The 22,320-nt window shown below is 34.3% G+C and overlaps 1 protein-coding gene across 1 annotated transcript in view; it reads right to left on the bottom strand.

Annotated features, from left to right (window-relative positions):
* Positions 1-3,548: 3,548 nt before the first annotated feature.
* LOC122135674 (cytosolic carboxypeptidase 4-like) overlaps positions 3,549-22,320 on the bottom strand; it is a 139,755-nt gene continuing 120,983 nt past the window's right edge. Inside the window, exons 23-24 of the mRNA XM_042715913.1 lie at positions 18,325-18,488; positions 3,549-3,822 (exon numbers count right to left, since the gene is read on the bottom strand). Of these exons, the coding sequence (XP_042571847.1) occupies positions 3,549-3,822; positions 18,325-18,488 (438 nt within the window). The remainder of the gene's footprint in view (positions 3,823-18,324; positions 18,489-22,320) is intronic.

Below are 22,320 nucleotides of genomic sequence, written 5' to 3'. Positions count from 1 at the left end.
ACATACTGTACACTCACTATTTTCTTACTGCATTAATAAGCTATATTATTAAGAAATTATTAAATAATAACAACAACAACAACAACAACATATTTTGGATAATTTGAGTAGGCTTTCAGCTGGGAAAAAGCCCCCCACCTTTTCCTAAAGTAATGATTTACATAATTTCTTAATTATGAAGTTTAATAAAATAATGAGTATAACTATATGACGTATTTACTATATAATAATAATAATAATAATAATAATTTCTATTTTTTGGATAACTTGTATTCTATCATCTGAAAGAATACTTTTTCTTAATGTAATAATTTAGTAAAGTAGTATTTTTTTTTAATAAGGTAGCTTAATAAAATAGTGAGTGTAGCTATATAAAATGCATTTACTATTTTAATAATAATAATAATTTGAATAGGCTTTTAGCTAATAGAATGCTGTTTTGAAATGTAAAGATTTAGCAAAGTAATGATTTCTTAATACCTTAAAATATTGACACTATATAATTTATTTACTATATACTATATTTTCTCTCGCATCAGTGGCATTAGTCATCAGAATTTGGTAAACACTGGTCACAGATGTGGAGATTTCAACAAGCTGATTGCTTACTAAAAAACACACACAGATCATGTTTCCAGCCCATCTGAAGTTTGATTTTAACGTGACAAATTGGTGACATAAGTGTGTGTATTGCTTACTGTTTAATTAGACTTCTCATTAATGCCATCATTTTGTTCATTGAAAAACACAGCGATTATGCCTGTCACCCAATCCACTATTATTTTAAAAATATTACTGTTTTTGTCACAGATTGTAGTTTTAAGAGTTTTTAGGCAAGGATGTACTCGTTTAGACTTCAAATATGCAGTTTGTTAATAAAGATAATGTCTATTTGAAAATTTCTTGCATTGCTTTTGGGAGATGTTTGCTCCAGGTGTTTGGTAGGGATTAAGGTCTTTTTGAACAAATTTGAGTTGCATCTGCTTAGCCAGATCTTCTGGAATTTGCCACTGGCTCTGATGTCTCTATAGTGGTTAAACATGAGATATAATTCGATTTGGGTAAATCAAACATGCTGTATTTGGTCTCATTAATCTATTGTTTGTTCCAGAGCAAATAGTTTTAGCTGAGGGCAAAATCTCTTCACGTTATATGTAGCCTACTTTTGACTGAATTGCCTAGCAACTTTAATGATGATTGTTATTGTTTGTTAAATATTATTATTCAATAAATATTCTTTTATAAATAATAGTAATATTTAATTATAGCATTTAGTATTGAGAAACGGTGTGTTTTCGTGATGGTGATTTTAGTTACATTGTCCCGTCATTAGATGGTAACAAGAGACTGTTTTTATGAATGAGTAGGCATAAAGACTTTTATATTGAAAGAGATTGAAACAGGGCTGTAAACAAGGAAGTTTTTTTTACTTTCAACAACACATTGTAAGATGCACTGAGCAGCGCTGTCATTAGAAATCACCCTTAACAGATGAAAGAGTAGTACGACAAAGATATTGCTTTCCTCAGCAGACATTCAAACTAATGTTTTATTGTGAATATGAAATTGAGCTGAAGAATGAATGTTGTATCAGATGCAGGTAATCACACTCCTCAGTCCAGCTCTCTCTCTCATAATACTCTACAATGAGCTGTTACTACAGTAATAAAATGGGTTTTTCAAGAAGCAAATCTTAACTAATTTTAATGAAGCAACTCATTCCTTCGTTACTATTTGTAAAATGACAGTTTCAAATTAGTAACGGAGGCTTGGGCTCAGCTGTGAAACGGTCAAACCGTGGCGGAAGAAAGTAGTTTTGCACAAAGGATGGTTTTCTAAGGAGGGACACTCTGTTGTTATTTCTTATACATTTAAACACTCGTGCTGTCAAACTGTTGTATAAGTGCAATATCGCACTCGTAGCAGTGTGATATGGCTATATATCAGCACGCTGTGGTTACTTACAGCCGAGCTGATATACAGGCATATTGCACTGCTACGAGTGCGATATTGCTCATAAATATATATATAGATATATATATATATATATATATATATATATATATATATATATATATATATATATATATATATATATATATATATACAACGACAATTCATCTGAAAGAATGTTTCTTATCATAATAATTTCTTAATATTTTGTAGCTACAGTAAATACAATGAGTATAAACTGTAATACAGTGTATACACCCACACACACAGATTTAATTGATTCTGCTTGCAGCTATAGGATACTCAGGGTTGTGATATATTAGTAATACAGTCTTGACTGAAAGGATTGCAGGCCAATGCTACATGTCGCACTTAACAACAACCTTTAGCCATGATTATATTCATAGCATGGCTATATTCATAAAACAAACAAACATTTATGGAAATACAATAATATTGTTGATTATCAAACTTCTGTCTGACAGACCGAAGATGAAACTGCAGATTTACTCCGCAATGGCACAATTTCCTTTGAGCTATCTAATTGCAGGCTTCTATTGGCTCCTTAATATGAACATGGACTGACATGAGTTAGTCTTTTTAGCTTCGGTCCAAACCAAAGGTTGTGTGGATCCAATTGAGCGGAGATGACGGAACTCATTATTCAAAACATTCTGGGGAGAATTTGGATGAAATCTGGCTCAAAGGCTGGCTTTTGTAAAACAAATTTCTTCACAGAAACCCCAATGTCTGCTTAAATTGGATAAGATGGGAAGATCGGAGGATGGGAGGGCAAACAACACTGATCTGACAGTATTTTCCTTTAATTTAATTAGGTGTCTCTTTATACTGTTTCAGTGCTTTGAATATATATATATATATATATGATATATATATATATATATATATATATATATATATATATATATATATATATATATATATATATATATATATATATATATATATATATATATATACTGTTTATATACATGAAACTAAGTGACACAGTAACATACATGTATCACTTCGGAACTAATAACCATAAAAACATACATGATAACTGATTTTCACAATCTAAGATAATAAATACATATTAAAGGTAAACTTTATATGCAGTGCTATCTAACAATATCAAGTGTTTACTTTCGAGTTTCAGTGGAAGACCAGTTAGACAGCAGAGTACTTTTGTCAGCAAGCTACCGGCCTCTAGTTTAGAATAAGAGCGATTCGTAAACCAACCCACTGCAGAGACCAAAGCATGAGCTCATCACGCCATTAGGATTATGCAACAGTGAATTACTCTTCAAGTGCAGATTTATGCGGGAAATACATATTCAAATAGTTTATATCAGGGAGCACAGGTGGGACTAGTAAATGTTCTGCAGGTCTGCATGTCTTTAGTTTCTTTGACTAAATGCTAAATGTTTTGTTCAAGTGCAGATTTATGCGGTAGTTTGTTTGCCGACACTGTCCAAATGTCAGAGCTAAATGTTTTGGTAGTGGAGACAGAATAGCTGGTAGTGAGACAAACGAAAGAGGCCTTAATGTAACGCGTGTATCCCATTACAGCGAATGCGTACTGGCAATGCCGTTCATCCCCCATTACTGATGTCAATGCCGTTACACTGTCCACCCTCGATTGTCAGAGTCTCCAGGGCGTCCTGTTTGAAGTAGTGAGAAACGAGATGGGACTTCCTGTCATTACGCTGCCTCCCATTCCTACAGATATCTGCATCTTCTTCATCCTCTTCCTCACTGGATGTGTTACCGTTCACCTCTGTGTCCAGTTCGTTGGCACCAAATGGGTCACTGCAGGATGAATATTCAATCTCCTCCATGCAGGGTGGTTCATCATCCTCAAAACAACTGTTGAAACAAACACAATGTTGTTATGATTAAGCAAAAAGATTATTACAGCTGAAATAAAATTAAATATAAATATTAGATAAAAAGCTAATTAAAATTAGAAAAAAAAAATTCAGACATTTAAAAAAAACAATCTTATTAAAAACAGAAAAGCACATAAAATTACAAAATTCAATAAAGTGACAACTAAAAAAATATATAAAAATTAAAAGCTAAATAAAAAAACTGAATACACATGACAAAAGCACATGAAATTAGTAAAAATAAAATGAAAACTGAAAATAAAAATTAATTCAAAATCTTAAAAAAATACTAATAAATAAAAATACTAAAATACTGCAGCAATGCATCTGAAAAAAAAAATGCTGAATGAAAGTTCAATGAAGTGCTCTGTCATCACTTCATCACCGTGGAGTGAAATTAATTTGAACGGAAACGCATTGCTCTGTCTCCACTGCTGGATCTGCCAAAGGGATACTGCTAGCTCTGTCTCTGCTGCTGGTTTGGTTGAAGGTAGAAGTAAATTGAGTTTACTGTGATATTTTGATTGACAGTGGGATTAATGGAGAACGTGGATGTGACGAGCAATCCGATTCGCCCCTCCTCACCAGTAGTGTGTGTGTGTGTGCGCACATGTGAGTCTGTTTATCATTTTCTCTGCCCTGGGTGGAAATTAAAGGGAAAAAATAACATCTGGTGTGCCACAATGTGAAGAACAACATTGTATTTTTCCCTCTTCATTATATAGGAAAGATGAGATGACGCTTTGGTTGAAAGAGAGAGCGTGTGGGAGAAGTCTCATGAGACGCAGGAGACACGTCCCTTTCACAAACAAATCACGTCCTCTCCACTCGCAAAATGAACCAATTTGTTATGTGGTTGTCACTGCGGCAACAGGTGTGAGTTACTTGTCTTTTCTTTTGGCTGTTACTGGGTGTTCAAATTCAGTGCGGGACACATAACAAGCAGGGATATTACTGTTTTGTGGTTGCAGCACCTGTCGATTGTAAGGGGAGATGATTTGAATATATAGACCACGTGACTGAGTTTAAAGGGTTAGTTCACCCAAAAATGAAAATTAGCCCATAAATTACTCACCCTCAAGGCATCCTAGGTGTATGTAACTTTCTTCTTTCAGACGAATCCAGTTGGAGTTATATAAAAATTGTCTTTTTTATCTTTCAAGCTGTTTAATGGCAGTCAGCGGGTGTTGCAGTGCTTCAGTCCAAAAGAAGTGAAATAAAAAGCACCCATCCTTAATAAAAAGTGTCTCACATGGCTCCGGGGGGTGAACAAAGTCCTCCTGTAGCGAATCAATGTGTTTTTGTAAGAAAAATATCCATATTCAAAACATAATAATCACTTTAATGTAGCTTGCGCCAACAGTTGTAGACGGAAGCAGTTCCGGGCGGATGACTTATGAGGTCAGCGCTGCACATGCACCAGTGAGTCTCGTGAAAGCCAACGTTTGTTAACAGGAGCAAAGGAAGCAAAGTTTCATTACTTTAGCAAAGGAAAACCAGTATCCTCTTGGTTTATATCAAAATCCTCTGACATTCTTCTTTACAAATCCTCGTTTTGTACTTCTAATTCTTGACCGTTGTTTTGTTTTGATCTATCCCCTGCGCTTTCGCGTTCGTCACTTCTGAGCGGCGCATGCCCAAACCCAACTTCATATGGCATCCTCCCAGAACTGCTTCCATGTACAAAAGTGAGCACAAGCTAGATTATATTGATTATTATTAAATATTATTAAATACATATTATTTTTCTTACAAAAAAACATCGATTCGCTACAGGAGGACTTTGTTCACCCCCCGGAGCTGTGTGAGACACTTTTTATTAAGGATGGGCACTTTTTATTTCACTTCTTTTCGACTGATGCACTGTAACACACGCTAAGTGCCATGAAACTGCTTGAAAGATCAAAGGCGATTTTTAATATAACTCCGACTGGATTCATCTGAAAGAAGAAAGTCATATAAACCTAGGATGACTTGAGGGTGAGTAATTTATGTGGCTAATTTTCATTTTTGGGTGAACTAACCCTTTAAAGCAGCCTTTTGAGTATTTGAACAGGTCTTTTAAAAGGATGTTAAACAGAGTAATCAAATGTTTTGAAAAACAAAACACAAAGGTACACAAACACAAAATAAAAAAAATAAATAAAAAGGATTAAAACAAATAATAAGAAATAAAATATAAAATAAAGAAAAATAAAACAAAATAAAGAAAACAGAACAAATAATCACACTGAACTGAAATAAGAAAATGAACTCAAATATAAAAAATAAAGAAAAGAAAATATCTATTCTTGCCAGGCAAAGCTAATCAAAATGATTAGTTTATGTAAATCTAAAGTACTGTTTTTTACGACAGCATTTTAGTGCCATGTAAATAATAATAATAATACTAATAATAGCAATTTTTCATTAAGATGTATCATGTGAGCTCTGGAGACGCACTATAATACTGCAGAAAGGACAAAATCAATATCAGCTTCCATAGAGTTACTGCATAGATGCATCAGTAATGTTTTAATGTCAGAACAGAATGTACTCGTAATGATCAGTTTCGAGGAAGCAGGGCACCTTCATCTGTTTAAGTAACACCACCATGACCTACAGTACTGTTTGTAGCTGCTCAACAATGATGCAGGTTTCTGACTTGATGAGCTTCATTCTCTGAAAGCAAAGACTTTGTGTACTTATGCAGGGCTGCTTTCAATTACTTTAAGTGGCCGCTGAGAGCGAGAGCTGTTCATTTCTGTGCCGCTTGGCCATTGGGAGTCCATGCATCTTTGTGCCAGTCAGCAGGTTGGCTTATCAGCACTCAGTCATAAAAACACAATATCACACATCTCCAAAGATCATAAGACAACAGGCGAAGCAGAATGTGAGATAGATATAGGAGAGACTGGGGCTAGTAGTCATACTCCATGTTTATTAGGGTAGGTGAATTCAATTTCTGTATACACATACCTTAAAGGGTTAGTTCAGCCAAAAATAAAAATTATGTTATAATTACTCACCCTCATGTTGTTCCAAACCCATAAGACCTTTGTACATCTTCGGAACACAAATTAAGATATTTTTGATTAAATCAGAGAGCTATCTGACCCTCCATAGACAGCAACGTAATTGAAATGTTCCCAGGTCCAGAAATGTAGTAAATACATCAGTAAATCAATTTATGTGACATCAGTTGCTCAACTTCAGTTTTGCGTAATTATGGCATAATTTTTATTTTTGGCTGAACTAACCCTTTAAATGGATAGTACATCAAAAAATGAAAATTCTGATTTCATTTACTCATTTACATAATTTATATACCCACAGATATTTTTGATTATTACACGGCTCTGTGGAATACTTGATTCTGATTGGTCAGTTGTAAAATTCCGAGGTATGTTATCCCTGGATAACAACCTGTAAAAGCTAATAACACAGGCTCATCCGGGTAACAGCAGTAGACGCTGTACTCTTGCTTGAACTATTTTTCTTGGTGGAAGCTTTGCGTTTGTTTAGCCAATAAAATATTAAAACTTGATTCAAAATGGTGTACAATTGTTTAATTATGTCATCCTGGTATCGCGGACTCGCTCTCGTTTCATACAAACGCAGCTGCTGCCATTTTGCTACGATTGTTTTGTAAGCTGTAATGGATTATAAGAGAACTAACAAACTGGTTATGTTTTAAAACATTTTCATCTTAATTCTTTTATTGCCTTATTTTGTGGTGAAATGTTGTGTAATACGTGGTTTGCCTGCACCGTTTCCCTTAAATGTCCGTTTAGTTTGAATTTGCAGCTTGCTCGCAACTGCTGTCTTCACGGAAGCTTTGCGTTCAAATATTTCAACTCAAATCAATATTTTGCATCTAATTATTTACTTATGTGGCAAGTAGCCGTGTAATAAGCGGGATAATGTACATCCAACCAGTTGTTCTCGCAGAATAAATCCTGACAGGGTGATCAGGATCCCGACGCGAAGCGATGTACATTATCCCTTACATAATATTGATAACTAACCAAACATTTGAAGGTAGGCATTCAACAGTATTTTTTTCCATGCTATGAAAGGTAATGGCTACCGTCAACTGATTGACAACTTGAGGGTGAGTAAATGGTGACAATTTTCATTTCTGGTTGAACTATCCCTTTAATGTCCAATAGAAATGATCCAATGTCCATAGTGTTCTTTTAGAATTACATATATTCGATTAGTTTTTGTAATTATTTTGTATTAATTTTTTTTTTTTTTTTATTTATTTTTTTTTATATGACAACTATCCCGGTCTCCTCTAGAGAAAGAACAAAACGGAAAGAGAAAGAATGAAATCTATAATTCAATTCCCTAAAGTCAATGGTGTCTTAGGGAAAGCTGAGAGTCCTGTGTGGCTAATTTGCTGCAGGTTTCCAGAACAGTCACCTGCTATTTCAATTACTCCAAGATCACTTGTAATTCACTGTATGGATGGAAGACAATCAATGACTATCAGGAGGATTATGCTGCTGTGGCTGGAGACTGAACACAGGCACTCTGGGGATATATATACAGACAGTCTCAAGGTTTGCGGTTGACCACTCCACATAGTTGTGAAAGGAAATCCTATTAGCTATAGCACTTTCTTCTATAAATGCTTCCGATGTCTACCAGCAGGGGCTTACTGGAGCATGCCAAACATCCAGACAAAGACGCCTTGATTTCACTATCCTCAGAAGCAGAAGAGGAGACCAAACAAGGCTTTCTTTGCTCTGTAGAAATAAAATATTTGATATACTGTAATCATAATTAAACAATACAAAACTCAAAAAAGGACACCCAGACCGATTATGAAAACAAAGCTGAAAACAAAAATGACATTCAGAAATTACCATTGTTATGATATCAAAAATATTGTTTCATACATACCATACGTCCACCCATATTTATATATAAAAACATATTCAATAGTCAGCATCACGGTGAAGCATTAGAATTAATTTCATATACAAAGAAAATAGCCTCTTTAAAAATAAATATAAATATATATTACAAAATAATAATATATATATATATATATGTGTGTGTGTGTGTGTGTGTGTGTGTGTGTGTGTGTGTGTGTGTGTGTGTGTGTGTATAATATATATATATATATATATATATATATATATATATATATATATATATATATATATATATATATATATATAATGTAAAAGTCTTAATTTCACAACTGGTAAATTAAAATGGTAATTAAAGTAAAAAATAAAAGGTGCAAGAACATTTAACATTTTAAATGAAGGGGGGAAAAGTCTACAAAATGTTATATGATATATGGTGATCATTACAGTGTGAAGCTCTTATCTGCTATATTGAAGCATTTAGGGTGTGATGTCAAACCCAATATTTTCTTTATGATCATCCCTTTATGTGTCATTATATTTTATATATACAGTATATCACACCATAAATTCAACATGGCTGACAGAAGTGTTGATGAGCCAAATATGTCTGCAACAGTTTAATCTTCTATTGCAACTCTCTCAAAATACAACATTATCAAAAAACAAAAATATAACATTAGTTAAATTACTCTTAAGTTTTATAATTCTTTTCTTGGGAAATAAAAAAGCTTACAATATATAAAATGTTTCCACTGTTTGACTTGTCAAGCATTTGTTTGATGTAAAGATAAAAAAAAAAAAAATGTTCTGCCCTAATTTTCCTTCCCTCCTCCAGTGTGTGTTTACCCAGCAGAAATAACACCTGTCTTATGTTTTGCTATAGGTTTGATGGTTCAGAGACTTAAATATCTGAATTGTGCTATTATCAACTCCAAATGCTGGGAGTAGTTTCTTTGACGCGGGAAGCAGCTCGACAAATCCGCTATTTTGGTTTAATGATCTACAGAAGTCTCTGTGGGCTCGGCTAAATTGGTACGCGTGCTTATGAAACACTAGCCAGTCTCCATTTGTCATCTCGCCAGAGTGCTAGCAGAAAGAGTTTGAACTCCACTTTGGGTAGTTGCTAAAAATATACATCATTCATTCAAGTATTATGCAAATATTTACAAGGCCTGTGCCACATACTGTTGAATATAAGAACAGAAATGTGGTAAAGACTTTTTTTTTCTTTTTTTCTTTTTTTTCTGTGGTACACAAAACAAACCGATAGAAAAACTGACCCTACAATCTACATACACATTGTGAATGCAGACATTTGATTGCATTATTATTCTGACAGGCAGTATATGTCTGCTGAGAGTATGATTTCCAAACAAGCATTTAAGAGGTTATTTAAGGGTTATAATCTGCAAAAAGCAGCACAATGCTTATTGTCAATACCTTGACTAAACTCACCGAGTTACACATATGCCTTAGCATTCATGCTGTTTTCAGCATGTTTTGCATTTACAATTCAAAGCCAATGGCAGATCTTGTCAAGAGTGATCAACGGACAAACTGTGACTTACTGTAGATATCATTAGGAAAGCATATTCCTTCATGATCCTTCAGAAATCATTATAGTATGCTGATTATTAATATTATTTTTATTATTAGTAGTAGTAGTAGTAGTATTAATATTGAAAACAGCACTGCATAACATCTTTGTGGAAACCATGGTATACATTTTTTTCAGGATTTTTTGATGAACAAAATTCAAAAGAACATTGTCAGTCCTAAATTTTGTTTTGTAATTCAACCACAAATATTTCATTTACATAAGTCATTTGCTCATTTAGTCTCCCGTGGTTTGTCTATTGTGTTTGTACAAGAGCAGTAAAACCTTTTGTCAGTTTTGTAATTATGTGCAGTCTCAATTGGATTATCTTCCAATCATCCAATCGACAGATTCCAGCACAATCAGAATCAACAATCAAAACACAATGGAAGTGTGAGAGACGAGGGCCGATCTCCTCCCTCCATCACCTCCTGACCAAAAACAATCCACGGGTCATTAGAATTCTCCCCTCGCGGCTTTGATAAAGGGTCTTAGCAGCTTGAATTTTAAGAGCCTAATTTATCAGTGAGGGAGAGAGACAAAAAAAAAAGAAAAAAAAAAAATTGGAAAAAATGTTTTTCACATTTCTGCTCTATTCAAATCAAAGAGCAAAAGCAATGAAACAAACCGGCCAGCTCATTCATACATGAAGCTGCTGTTCTGACACAAGCTCAAGATGCATTCAAATCACTATATTCATGCACGTCGCTTTGTGCCATAAAGTTGATTTGACCAATTTCGGTTTCAGCAAGTTCAGTTTGTGTGTATTCCAACCAAACTTTGATGCCACCATCAAAAGTTTGTTAACACTACCTGTGCTTTCACAAGGAAATTCTATTATAAAATCCAGCTACATATACAAATATTTATGAATCCAATTCAAGTTAGTAGTTTCTAAGCCTTAATATATAAATGTAAACCTGATTACATAATTATATACTGTTTAAATATATAGTTACAGAAGACACTGAATATATAAATGTAAATACAGTAAACATATTACATTATTAATATATTCAAATTATACACACACACATATATTTATACTCACACACACACACACACACACACACACACACACACACACACACACACACACACACACACACACACACGCACACTTTTTAATTATTCAAGAATTAAAAACATGTAAATACATAAATGTAAATACAAATACAGTAAACATATTACATATTAATACATGTAAATTATACACACACACACACACACACACACACACACACACACACACACACACACACACACACACACACACACACACACACACATTTTTAATTATTCAAGAATTAAAAACATTTTAATATGTTAAAAAACATAGCTTATGTTGTTTTCCTTGTGTGAAATTGCTTGTTTTTTTCCTCTTATTTTAATTCCATTTAGAGTAAATGTAAATCACTGTTTTGCATCCAATTCTATCTTGAGTAATTATTATCATGAAAAAATATAGTTGTTGAACAACATAAAATCTTAATGACTAACATCAGAACTGAAAAAACTAATTAATTTTTGTCCAACTTGCTGAACTTTATCATAATAATCATGTGCATTAAGTTTTTCTTGACATTGTGACAAAAATAGACATCATTGTCAGTCTCTAAATTAAACTCATATCATCTACTATAATGCAGTTTAGAAAGAGTATAAAGAGGTAATAAGATGCTTCATGTTAATGGCATTGCTGCTAGTTTATCTGCTTTGAATGCAGACCATGATTTAATTACTCTTAAGAAACAAGTTAAGTATATCTAGAGTGAGGTGTGCTGCACAACCACATGGCAAGTAATTGCTTCTCAAATCCCCTGGTGAAGACCTGGTCCAAAAAATAACTATATAAATAAAATAATATATCAAACTTCTTAAGAATGGATTACAGTTTCACATCCATTAACTACTTATGAGGTGGCAGTAAGTATGGATAAGTCTTAAATTGTACTTTTCTCTGAATTGTAATGATTTTTACAAAAATTCTGACACTGTGACTAACAACTGACAGGTGCATAATGCCAGTCAAGAAGATTTCATATCCTCTTTTGATTTACTATTATAATAATGAATAATATACTTTATATTATAATATTATATTCCATTTACTATAATAATACAATAATAAATTAAATGATATGGCAATTTAATTTTGAATTGTATATTATATAAAAGAAAATATAATTATTATAATATTATAATAATGTTTGTTGTTATTAGTTATTAAAAAAATGATGAAGAATTATTATGTTTGTTAATTGATTTATTTCATATTTATTACTTAAACGTACTAAACTAATAAATAATATACTACATATTTAAATAATATTGTAATAAATTTACTATTGTATTATACACTAATATTTACATTTAAATTTAAATAAATTATTGTAATACTTGTAATTATACATTTATTTTCTATTATTTAACAACTTATGATATTTAATATTTTTTTAATGATGATGATTAATATTGGCATAAGCAAAAGCCATGATGGTCCAGATTTAAGCTTATTCAAAATAGCTAAACTAATTCTTTAAATTTAATTTACTAATAAATAATTTACCATAGTACGTATTATGATATTTCAATAAATTTGCTACAATATACACTAATATTTAAATTAAAGTTTTAAGAAATACATTATTTTAATATTTAATTATTTAATGTTAAAAATATAATATTTAAAAGGTAATAATAATAATAATTATTATTATTATTATGATTATTATTATTATATTACTTTTTTTTTTTTTTGCCATTTGCAAACAACAGGTTTTGGCATGCATTCTTTTAAAGAAAATGCACTATGATCCTTCTAGCCTTAACAAAATGTCTAGCTCCTGAAAAAAATTAGTTCAAAAATTCTAGTCCAAAGTTCCAGAAATAATTTCATTTGCAGATTAGAAGGGCAAGCTGCGTGCCGCATGTTGGGAGAGGGAGTGTGCATGTCTGTGTGACAGCAGGGGACATCGATTCAATCAGCTCTCTCCTGGGAGACGTCCATCGCCGCACAAGGATACACAGCTCTTGTTTACAGAGTGTGCTCTCACAAACTATTACAGACACCTCATAAGAGATCTGCCAGCAAATATCTCCTAGAAGGCATTAAAATCAACGCCACTCAGAAGCTGTTTGCAGCCCACTTTTCAAGCTCTTATCTTCTCCACTGTCCTCTGCCTCTGTGTCTGAACGCATGCTAGTAAAAGATGTGCAGAGGCAGTTTCATTTTACAACACATCCTGCTATCAACCCTGTTCATGTGGGGACGGTTACACAGGGAACAGCAGCTCTGAATTTTAAGTATGCTTATAATGATTCTTTTGGAGAGTCTGTCTAATTGTGCATTAATAATTAAACGTGCAACTGAACAACTGAGCAATATGAAGTTCTGGAAAACTTTCAGAGGTACAGAACAATTAGTGCAGGTTCCCTACGGTCGATCGGTTCAGTGATTTTGGTGGAATATTTAAAATATTAATTCTGTTGATGTCATTCCTTGGATAAATAAAGGAACTAAAATGTAGATTTATCACATAAACTAAGAATTAGATTAAATTATGTAAGAAATTTTGCTGCCTTGAGAGCTATAAGAACCACTTTTATGTTTTTGAATAAAGAGTTACCATATCGCTTGCTTGTGAGTTATGTATTGAGTAAAGGATGGGTAATTGGTAGTTAGCTTTTTACACTTTACATGCTACCCTAGGGAGATATCATCAGGAAACATGGTGTTAGCTTTCACTGTTATGCTGAAGAGACTCAGCTCTATATTTCTTTGTGGCCTGAGACTCAGTTCTATATTTCTTTGTAGCCAGACGAAACATACCAATTCGCAAAACTAACATAATGTATATATAAACTGGATGACTAGTAATTTCCTTCTTCTAAATTCTGAAAGAAAGAAAGAAAGAAAGAAACAGAGGTGTTAATTACTTGATAAACAAACTCCAGCTGGTTCAAAATGCAGCAGCTAGAGTTCTTACCAGAACCAGAAAGTATGATCATATTATCCCGGTTCTGTCAACACTGTGCTGGCTACCTATTGAACAAACTATACATTTTAAAATCTTGCTAATTACTGAAGCCCTGAATGGTTTAGCTCCTCAGTACTTGAACAAGCTCTTATCGCATTATAATCCTTCACATCTGCTGTGATCTCAGAACTTTGGCCATTTGATTATACCTAGAATATCAAAATCACCTGCGTTTGCCAGATCCTTTTCCTATTTAGCTCCCAAACTCTGGAACAATATACCTACTTGTTCGGGAGGCAGACAGAATCCATCAGTTTAAATCTAGATTAAAGACCAATCTCTTTAACCTGCCATACACATAACACACCATCACATTTCTTTAATTCAAATCTGTTAAAGGATTGTTAGGCTGCATTAATTAGGTCAACTGGAACTGGGAACACTTCCCATAATCCCCGATGTACTTGCCTCATTGTAAGAACAATGGCACCTATGCTAATATTCGTCTGTTTCATTCTTATTCCAAAGTCACCGTAGCCACCCAGATCCAGTCAGTATCCAGACCAGATGGTGGATTAGCACCTAGAGACGACCTCTACAGCCCTGAATGTCAGCGGAGATCATGTCAACTAGAAGAGCACTAGAGACAGATCCCCTGCGAAGACCTCGTCAACTAGACAGCCATCGGCAAAAGACCACGAGGAGCCCAGAGGAGAACTGGCCCCCCGACTGAGCCTGGTTTCTCCCATGGTTTTTACTGATAGAGCTTTGATTCCTTGCCACTGTCACCTTTGGCTTAGTTGGGGACAATTACTTTTTGGCAATATTGTCAGCTTGATTGCACAGACACTATTTATAGAGAACTGAACTGAGCTGGATGATGACATCACTAAATCAACAATGATCTGACTTTAATTGAAAATTGACTGTTTACTATAGTCCTCCTACATTATCGACATATGTTCCTATTCAACACTGCTTTGAAACAATCCGTATTGTATGAAGCACTATATAAATAAAGGTGACTTGACTTAGTGAATAGTGTTCCTGTGGATTTTTGGTAGAGCTTTTGGTTTGTTGGTGTATGATGTTGTGTTCCAGGCCCACGTAAAAGGTTGTAAGTTCAGTTCCCAAAAAAAAATTATAGCCTGAATGCACTGTAAGTCACTTTGGATAAAAGCTTCTGCTAAATACATAAATGTAATAAGTTAATAATTTCTAATATTTAAATTCAAAAACCTGCTCTCTCTCTCAGACAAATAAAAGGTTTAAGACTGCCTTGGAAAGCAGCCTAATGCATGTCTATTTCTCTCTAAAGACTTCATAAATGGTCTAAATAAATTGAAATGAAGCAAGCAAACTGGCAGGTTCAACCTTCCTCAGTTTCCTGAAGGGCGACCGTCATTTCAGAGTGGATTAACAAGTTAATGTAGTTTGTGGTAACTTTTGATGGAATAAGTTTCACAAGTCGGCTCAATTCTCTTTGTTGGAATAGCTGGAGGTGCTGGGTGAATCTGAGGACAATTGTAAACGGATGAAAAGAACCAACTGGCATGTAAATTGGGTTGGAATCGTTGAGGAAATATTTAGAATTATAATAATCAATTGCATTTCATATTATTTAGTGTTATTTGTTGTTGCTCTTGCCCGTTTGTATGTTTGTTTACACTTCTAAAGATCTCCTTTGTGTCTCACAATCCAATATGTTTCATGGTTTACTAAGCTTTCAACTTCAAATCTTTGGCGAATCGTTCTGATGTGAGGGAAGAAAAGAAATCAAGCTCGGGAGGAATTACAGAGCGAGACAAAACATACCGCGGGGACTCATTTCCAAACTGCGTAATGAAAGAATCCAACAAATGTGTCAAGCTGTAATGTAAGATGTCATGATAAGGAGCTTGTTATTTTCTGAGGGGTCCGGCATCAAAAGCGGCATTTGGCCGTCTTTAGTTCAATAGGTAAGAAAACACTTGCTGTTAAGTGACGTCATCAGAAAACGTTTCTGAAGAGACTAAAATTGGGGTCAGATGCAAAAATTAAACCTTTTCATTTCGACGCATGGCCTTTGATAGAAGCCCATCATGGAACCTATTCAAAAAAGTCATGCTTTATTATTAGAAAATCAATTCTGTGGATTTTTGACACAAAAGATATGATAGACCTCAATAAGAAGAAAGCTGGAGTGTTCCTGTGAGCCGTCGGGCTTTATTTCACATCTAGCAGGTATTGAGCATTCTGTCGGCTACTTTTCATTCGGAAGTGCATAACCAAATGTGTTGGGCAGAAAAATAGCATCCATATGAATGTGAATTTGCTTCCCTCACAGAGGAGTCACAAACAAAAAGGGCTTCCTGTCAGCTGTTGAAGTGCTTGCTTCTCTTTTGTGTCTGGGGCTTGAGGTGAATTAACCATCCGCGTGACTTTGTCTGAGATGATTTTAGATGCATGGCGTCAGTAGAGCCGGCTGTCCTGGACTGACTCATATAAAGCACAATGAAAGCAGCGTGGAAAGGAGAGGAGAGTGAGGCAGTGCATAATACAACTCGAGCTGTGAAGCCGCTGGTCACTGCTTTTGAGTGGAAAGTGATATCCATCTATTGTCATCTGCTGTGTTAGCTGTCAAAAGAAACTGATCAAATCAATACAGATCTTAAAGCAGAAAAGATGTCTATCTATCTATCTATCTATCTATCTATCTATCTATCTATCTATCTACTAAAAAATCAGCAATATGGTACAGATGTCATGGAACCCAAATGTTACATGATTTGTGAAAATGTTGCAGTTATTTCAATCCAATATGTTGTTCTTGCTTCATACTAAATGTTTATTTGTCTATGAAAGTAAATGTGCTACATTCTACATCCATCTAAGAAGAGCTCAGCTGAATCAGACAAGGCTCGTAAACAGCATTCTGCAGTTGCGCATAATTCAGTTATGCAATACTCTTGGGTAGGACCAGTCAAGTTTACCGATTTCTCTTCAGTAATATGAAGAAGAAGGGGGAACAATAGAAACGTTGTGAAATCCTGGAGAAGAGAGAGGGGTGGGATAATCTCCTCAGAACACTGAGCGCTCTGTGTGGACAAGATGTAACAATTCAAAACGCACACAAAAGGGATTTAATTGAACTTCGTAGAAATCAATAGCTCAGCTTTGGTCCATTTCATTCCATGACAGAGACCAAGACTCTAAGTGAATTTTAACTTGAGGATGCTGGGGAATGGAAAAAAGAGGGAGAGGGGAGAGAAAGAGTGTGTGTGGAGAAGAAAGGAGTTGGAGAGACGAAAGGAAAACAGAGAAGGTGGCAGTGCTCCCAGGAAACCCCTTTAGTGGCAAATTGAAAACTTGAAAGGCAGCTGATGCACTCTGAATGAATCTCTGTCCACGTACCTCAGCTCGAGATCGTATTTAAAAAGCCAAAGTAAAATGGCTGCCTTCCTTGGCAACAGCAATTCTGCAATAAGCAAAATCTGCATAACGTCTCTAATGCAGCATTCTATTTACCCAAAACCTAAAGTCGCTAATCTAGTACATCTTATTACAAATTTCTGCAATTAATTCAGCTCCAAACGACCTCATATACTTCATCTACAGCCTTACATTTGTGTATTTTTAGTTTTTACAAACTTTTAATAATCTAAAACGGTTTAATCTCCCATTGATTTACACTGATGCTCTACTGACATTCATTTAAAAGTAGACATTGTATAAAATAATACAATGAATGTGCACATAATAGCAAAAAGCGTATGTTAGTATGCTAAGCTTTAATGTCTTGCTTAAAAAGGAGCAGAAAATGATTCAAATATGCTTTGTTAATAACATTTTGTTTAAGGCCATGTGTCTAATTAGACTGTGGTATTTGCAAATCTGAATTATCTGTATCTGAAGCAAACCCAGTAGAGGACTGTTAAAGTATTGACTGTTGAAGTATTTAAACCTTTGATTTAGAGAAAAACTTATTTTGTTCTCTTTTGATGAGTATTGAAGCCCTAAATGTGTCTGTGGTCAAAATACATTCATTTAAAACTCACTTATTGGATTTGTGGTTGAGAAGCCTGTCGTCCACGTCTAACAGGGCATATGTGTGGTGAATCAGACGGCTGTTATAATGGATGGCGTTACTCCTGAGGGTGAGAAGACTCTGGCTGAACTTCATTCCCATCTCCTCCAGCTCCCGCGTCCCTGTCTGCAACCCCTGCGAAGTGAAGACATTCAAGATTGACAGTTGAGATTTATGATTGACAGACTGACTGATTAGGGCTGTCAAACTACATTCACAGACATGTCTCTTAATTCTGGAGATGTTTTGTAAGTGGAGACATTTGCTCTGTGAACACTTGTACAAGACAATATAAGAATGACACTGAATTAAATCACAAAATGTCAGTAAACTACAAGTCAAGCTAAACATTAGACAAGAAGAAAGAAAACAAAACAAATGACAAAAACAAATAAAACAATGCAAAACAAACAAAAATTAAAAATTAAAACAAAAAAGCAAACAAAAAACAATGCAAAACAAACAACACAAAAAAACCTAAATAAAAGCAAAAAACAGAGCAAACAAGAAAACAAGGCAAAAACACAGCAAACAAAACAAAACAAAAAGCAAACAAAAGACAAGACAAAACAAAAAAAAACAACAAAACACAAGACAAAAACAAAAACACAAAAAATAAACAAAATCAACAAACAAATCAACAACAACAACAACACACACACAAAAATGCAAACAAACAACACAAAACCAAAATAAAAACAGGAATTTTGCAGCCTGTTGTAGCCCTTTGAAAATTTGATAAATGCAGCATTGAGTTAGGTCCCAAAATGAATTTGCATTGACACCACAATGTTATTGCACACTTCCTGCTGTGCACAAACTCTCCTCTCATATAATGCATTGTTCCGGAAACAACCATTAATGGAAATCCAGACAATATTTCCTGCCACTAGTAAACAAACATACTGCAGGCATTGAAACGTTCACGCTTTTCTAGGCACACAAAACCCTGCAATAACCCAAAGTCCTGACCCAGTGGTTCAATGAGCTGTGGATTACTGCAGGTTAACAAAATCAATAAATCTGCAGTGTTTCCATGTTTCTTCAGTGCTCCACTCACCAGTGAAACCAAAACAAAGAAGCTTGTGGAGCTTTATTTTGCTTATCCACGTCATTATTCTTGTTTCCATAAAATTAATGTTTCAATCAAACAAACCAAAGCATCCATATGTATTTATTGCATACAATAGATGTCAGAAAATAAACTAAGGATAATTTATAAAACTAAGGATATTTTATAAAATTTATAATTTATAATTTATAAAATAAAGTTTGCTTTGACACATTATGATTTAATTTATAATATGGATTTTTTTTTGAAATATTGTTATTTTGTTAAATTTATATAACTGGTTTTATCTTCATTTTAAAATTTTATTAGAATTATTATGCATGCAGGTTTCATGGTTTCCAAACATTTTGTGACAATCAAATTCCATGATTTTTCCATTACTCTTTTTATGATTTAGTTTTTAGTGAGTAGTTGACATGGCCTACATTCACTTATAATTACTATTTTAATTAAAAATGGTTTATAAATAGATTTATATAACAGCATCTGTCAGTTTCCGGCAGTCACTTCCATGAATTTTCTAGGCCTAGTCCATTTTTTAAATTACTTAATATTTCCTTGATGCATGTTTATTAAAAGATACATAAAGAAACAATTAACTTAAATGTAAAATGATTTCAGAGGAGACGTTAGGAAGATTTTTGGTATATAAAAAAAACAACAACAACAACAACAAAAAAAAAACCTAAACTTTAGTTTGTTCATATGATTTCAGAATGCTTAAAAAAAGTACATAAAAAAGAAGTCAGAAGACTTAGAAAAACAAACTAATAATGACAATATAAAGATTAATAAAAATTGCAAAACATAATATAATAATATTAAATAAATAAATAAACACACCTTGGTGACCACTAATATAAATATATACATATATATTTTGGATATATATTTAGAATATATATGTACACACACACACACACACACACACACACACACACACACACACACACATATATATATATATACTTAAAATCTATGAATGGTTGTCAGTGTTTTGAAAATGAAACCCAGTGAAGACATGCATCAGTGCAGTCAGTCATAAAATGAACAGTCTAATAACATAAAAACAGTTATAATTTCAAGCTGTTCCTTCCATACCATATCGATTCTCGCCCAAATAAAGTCTTTAACCTTGCCTGTTTCAACGATCAGTTTTCTGTCTGATCATGCCTATCATAACGATTGCAGATTATTTCTCCAAGAAGCAGCTACACCTGCTCGCTCGAGCATGTTATTAGCGTGTGATCGCTGCACACTTCTCCTGAGAACATGCGGCGCCAAATCCCCGGGAGCCCTTCACACTGCAACCTCGGCCTAGTGAAATTGAGCCCCGTTTCACTGCAACATAATCTCCATTAGAGACAATTCATTAAGAGCAACCATGGCTCGCAGGGTATATGTAGAAATCAAGCGAGAAAAAGGTGTCACGCATCTTTCACCCTGTGTGATACCGACATCCCTTCTTTCTCTCTCTCTATCCCTCCCCCATGTACGAGCCTTGACGCTGTAGATAAGTGAGTCTTGATTGTGAACTCAGCAGGCCAGATGAGTCAGAAGGGAGTTAGCGTCAGCACTAATAACTTACGAATCTCGCCACACTCTGGGGAAGCAGCCAAATTAATGGGAAGCTGTGTAAGGAAGAGAATGATGACCGAGCAACACCAGGAACACCTACCCATACCTGACCTTTATGTGACAGAGTAACACAAAAGCATACACATGTCCATACCGCAGCCACAAACAAATATATGTTTACCGCAGCACCATTTTTACCCGCCAACGAAACACTGAGGTGCCGAAAGCGAGGGAGAACTGCTCAGTACGTGTTCTGGGTACTGCTATTCAATAATTTAGAGGCAAACCAGGGGTTACATGTGTAAAATGCATAGGATGCGATCGGTCATTTCAAAACACTTGCGCTTGTGTGTTTAGAGTGGAAGCTTGCATGTAGCTAATTGCAAAGTAAGTACAGCAAAGCAATTACATTAAGAATGTTAAATTGCATTATTTAGTGAAATTCTATAAATATCCTAATAAATAACCATATCTAACTTTGTTTTGTATTCAAAAATAAATAAAATGCTGATATAACATGAATAAAAATGTGTTTTTTTATGTGGAAGAGCTTCAGATCAGTTGCTCATATGCAACATGTTCACTACAAATACTAAAACATTCATTAGATGTTCATCAGAAAAACATTCAGATGATGTTTTGTGACATTTATGATTCAGAATGCACATGAACGTGCTCTGTTTAGGATTTCAGATTTGCACATGGTTCTCACATTTTTTACAGAATTAATTCTCATAAAATTTTGGGAGTCGTTTTTTTGGGAGGAAAAAAAAAACAGGCCAGGTTAATTTAATTAATTTTTTTATTTTTTTTTGTTTTTTTTGGGGGGGTCTAATGCTATTTAATGCATTCTGACTTATTTACACCATTTCAAAAATCGACATTTCAAAAATCGAGTTGGACGGGAATCCTTGTATAGGCAGTTCTCCAGAGCAAGAGCACGCCCATCAACATGCTTCATTCGGGTTGCTGAATCATCGGCAGAGCTGCACAGAACTTGCTCAAGAAGGATTTGTCATTTTGTTTTTAGACCACAAAATCAACAATGTCTCCAAAGAAGGTTGTTTTTGGTTGTGATGGAAAGATAACCGTGTTCAGCTTCCCAAAGAACCGAACATTGAGGAAACAGTTTGTCTCTCAGGGGGCAGCAACAGAGTTGTGCAAGTGTGTTTGATTGTTCTTGGCATTTAGGTGACAAATGTTTTATAAATGAATTTAATTTAATTTAATAAAGTTTTTGTTCCTGTTTTATTTAAATCGATGTCACAGCTTGCAGACGATTGCTATGCAAAAGCTTTACATGCTTTTGAGTCTTTA

This window comes from Cyprinus carpio, chromosome A25, assembly GCF_018340385.1.
Source record: "Cyprinus carpio isolate SPL01 chromosome A25, ASM1834038v1, whole genome shotgun sequence".
In the NCBI taxonomy this organism is placed as follows: Eukaryota; Metazoa; Chordata; class Actinopteri; order Cypriniformes; family Cyprinidae; genus Cyprinus; species Cyprinus carpio.
This window is presented reverse-complemented; position numbering and strand designations above follow the sequence as displayed.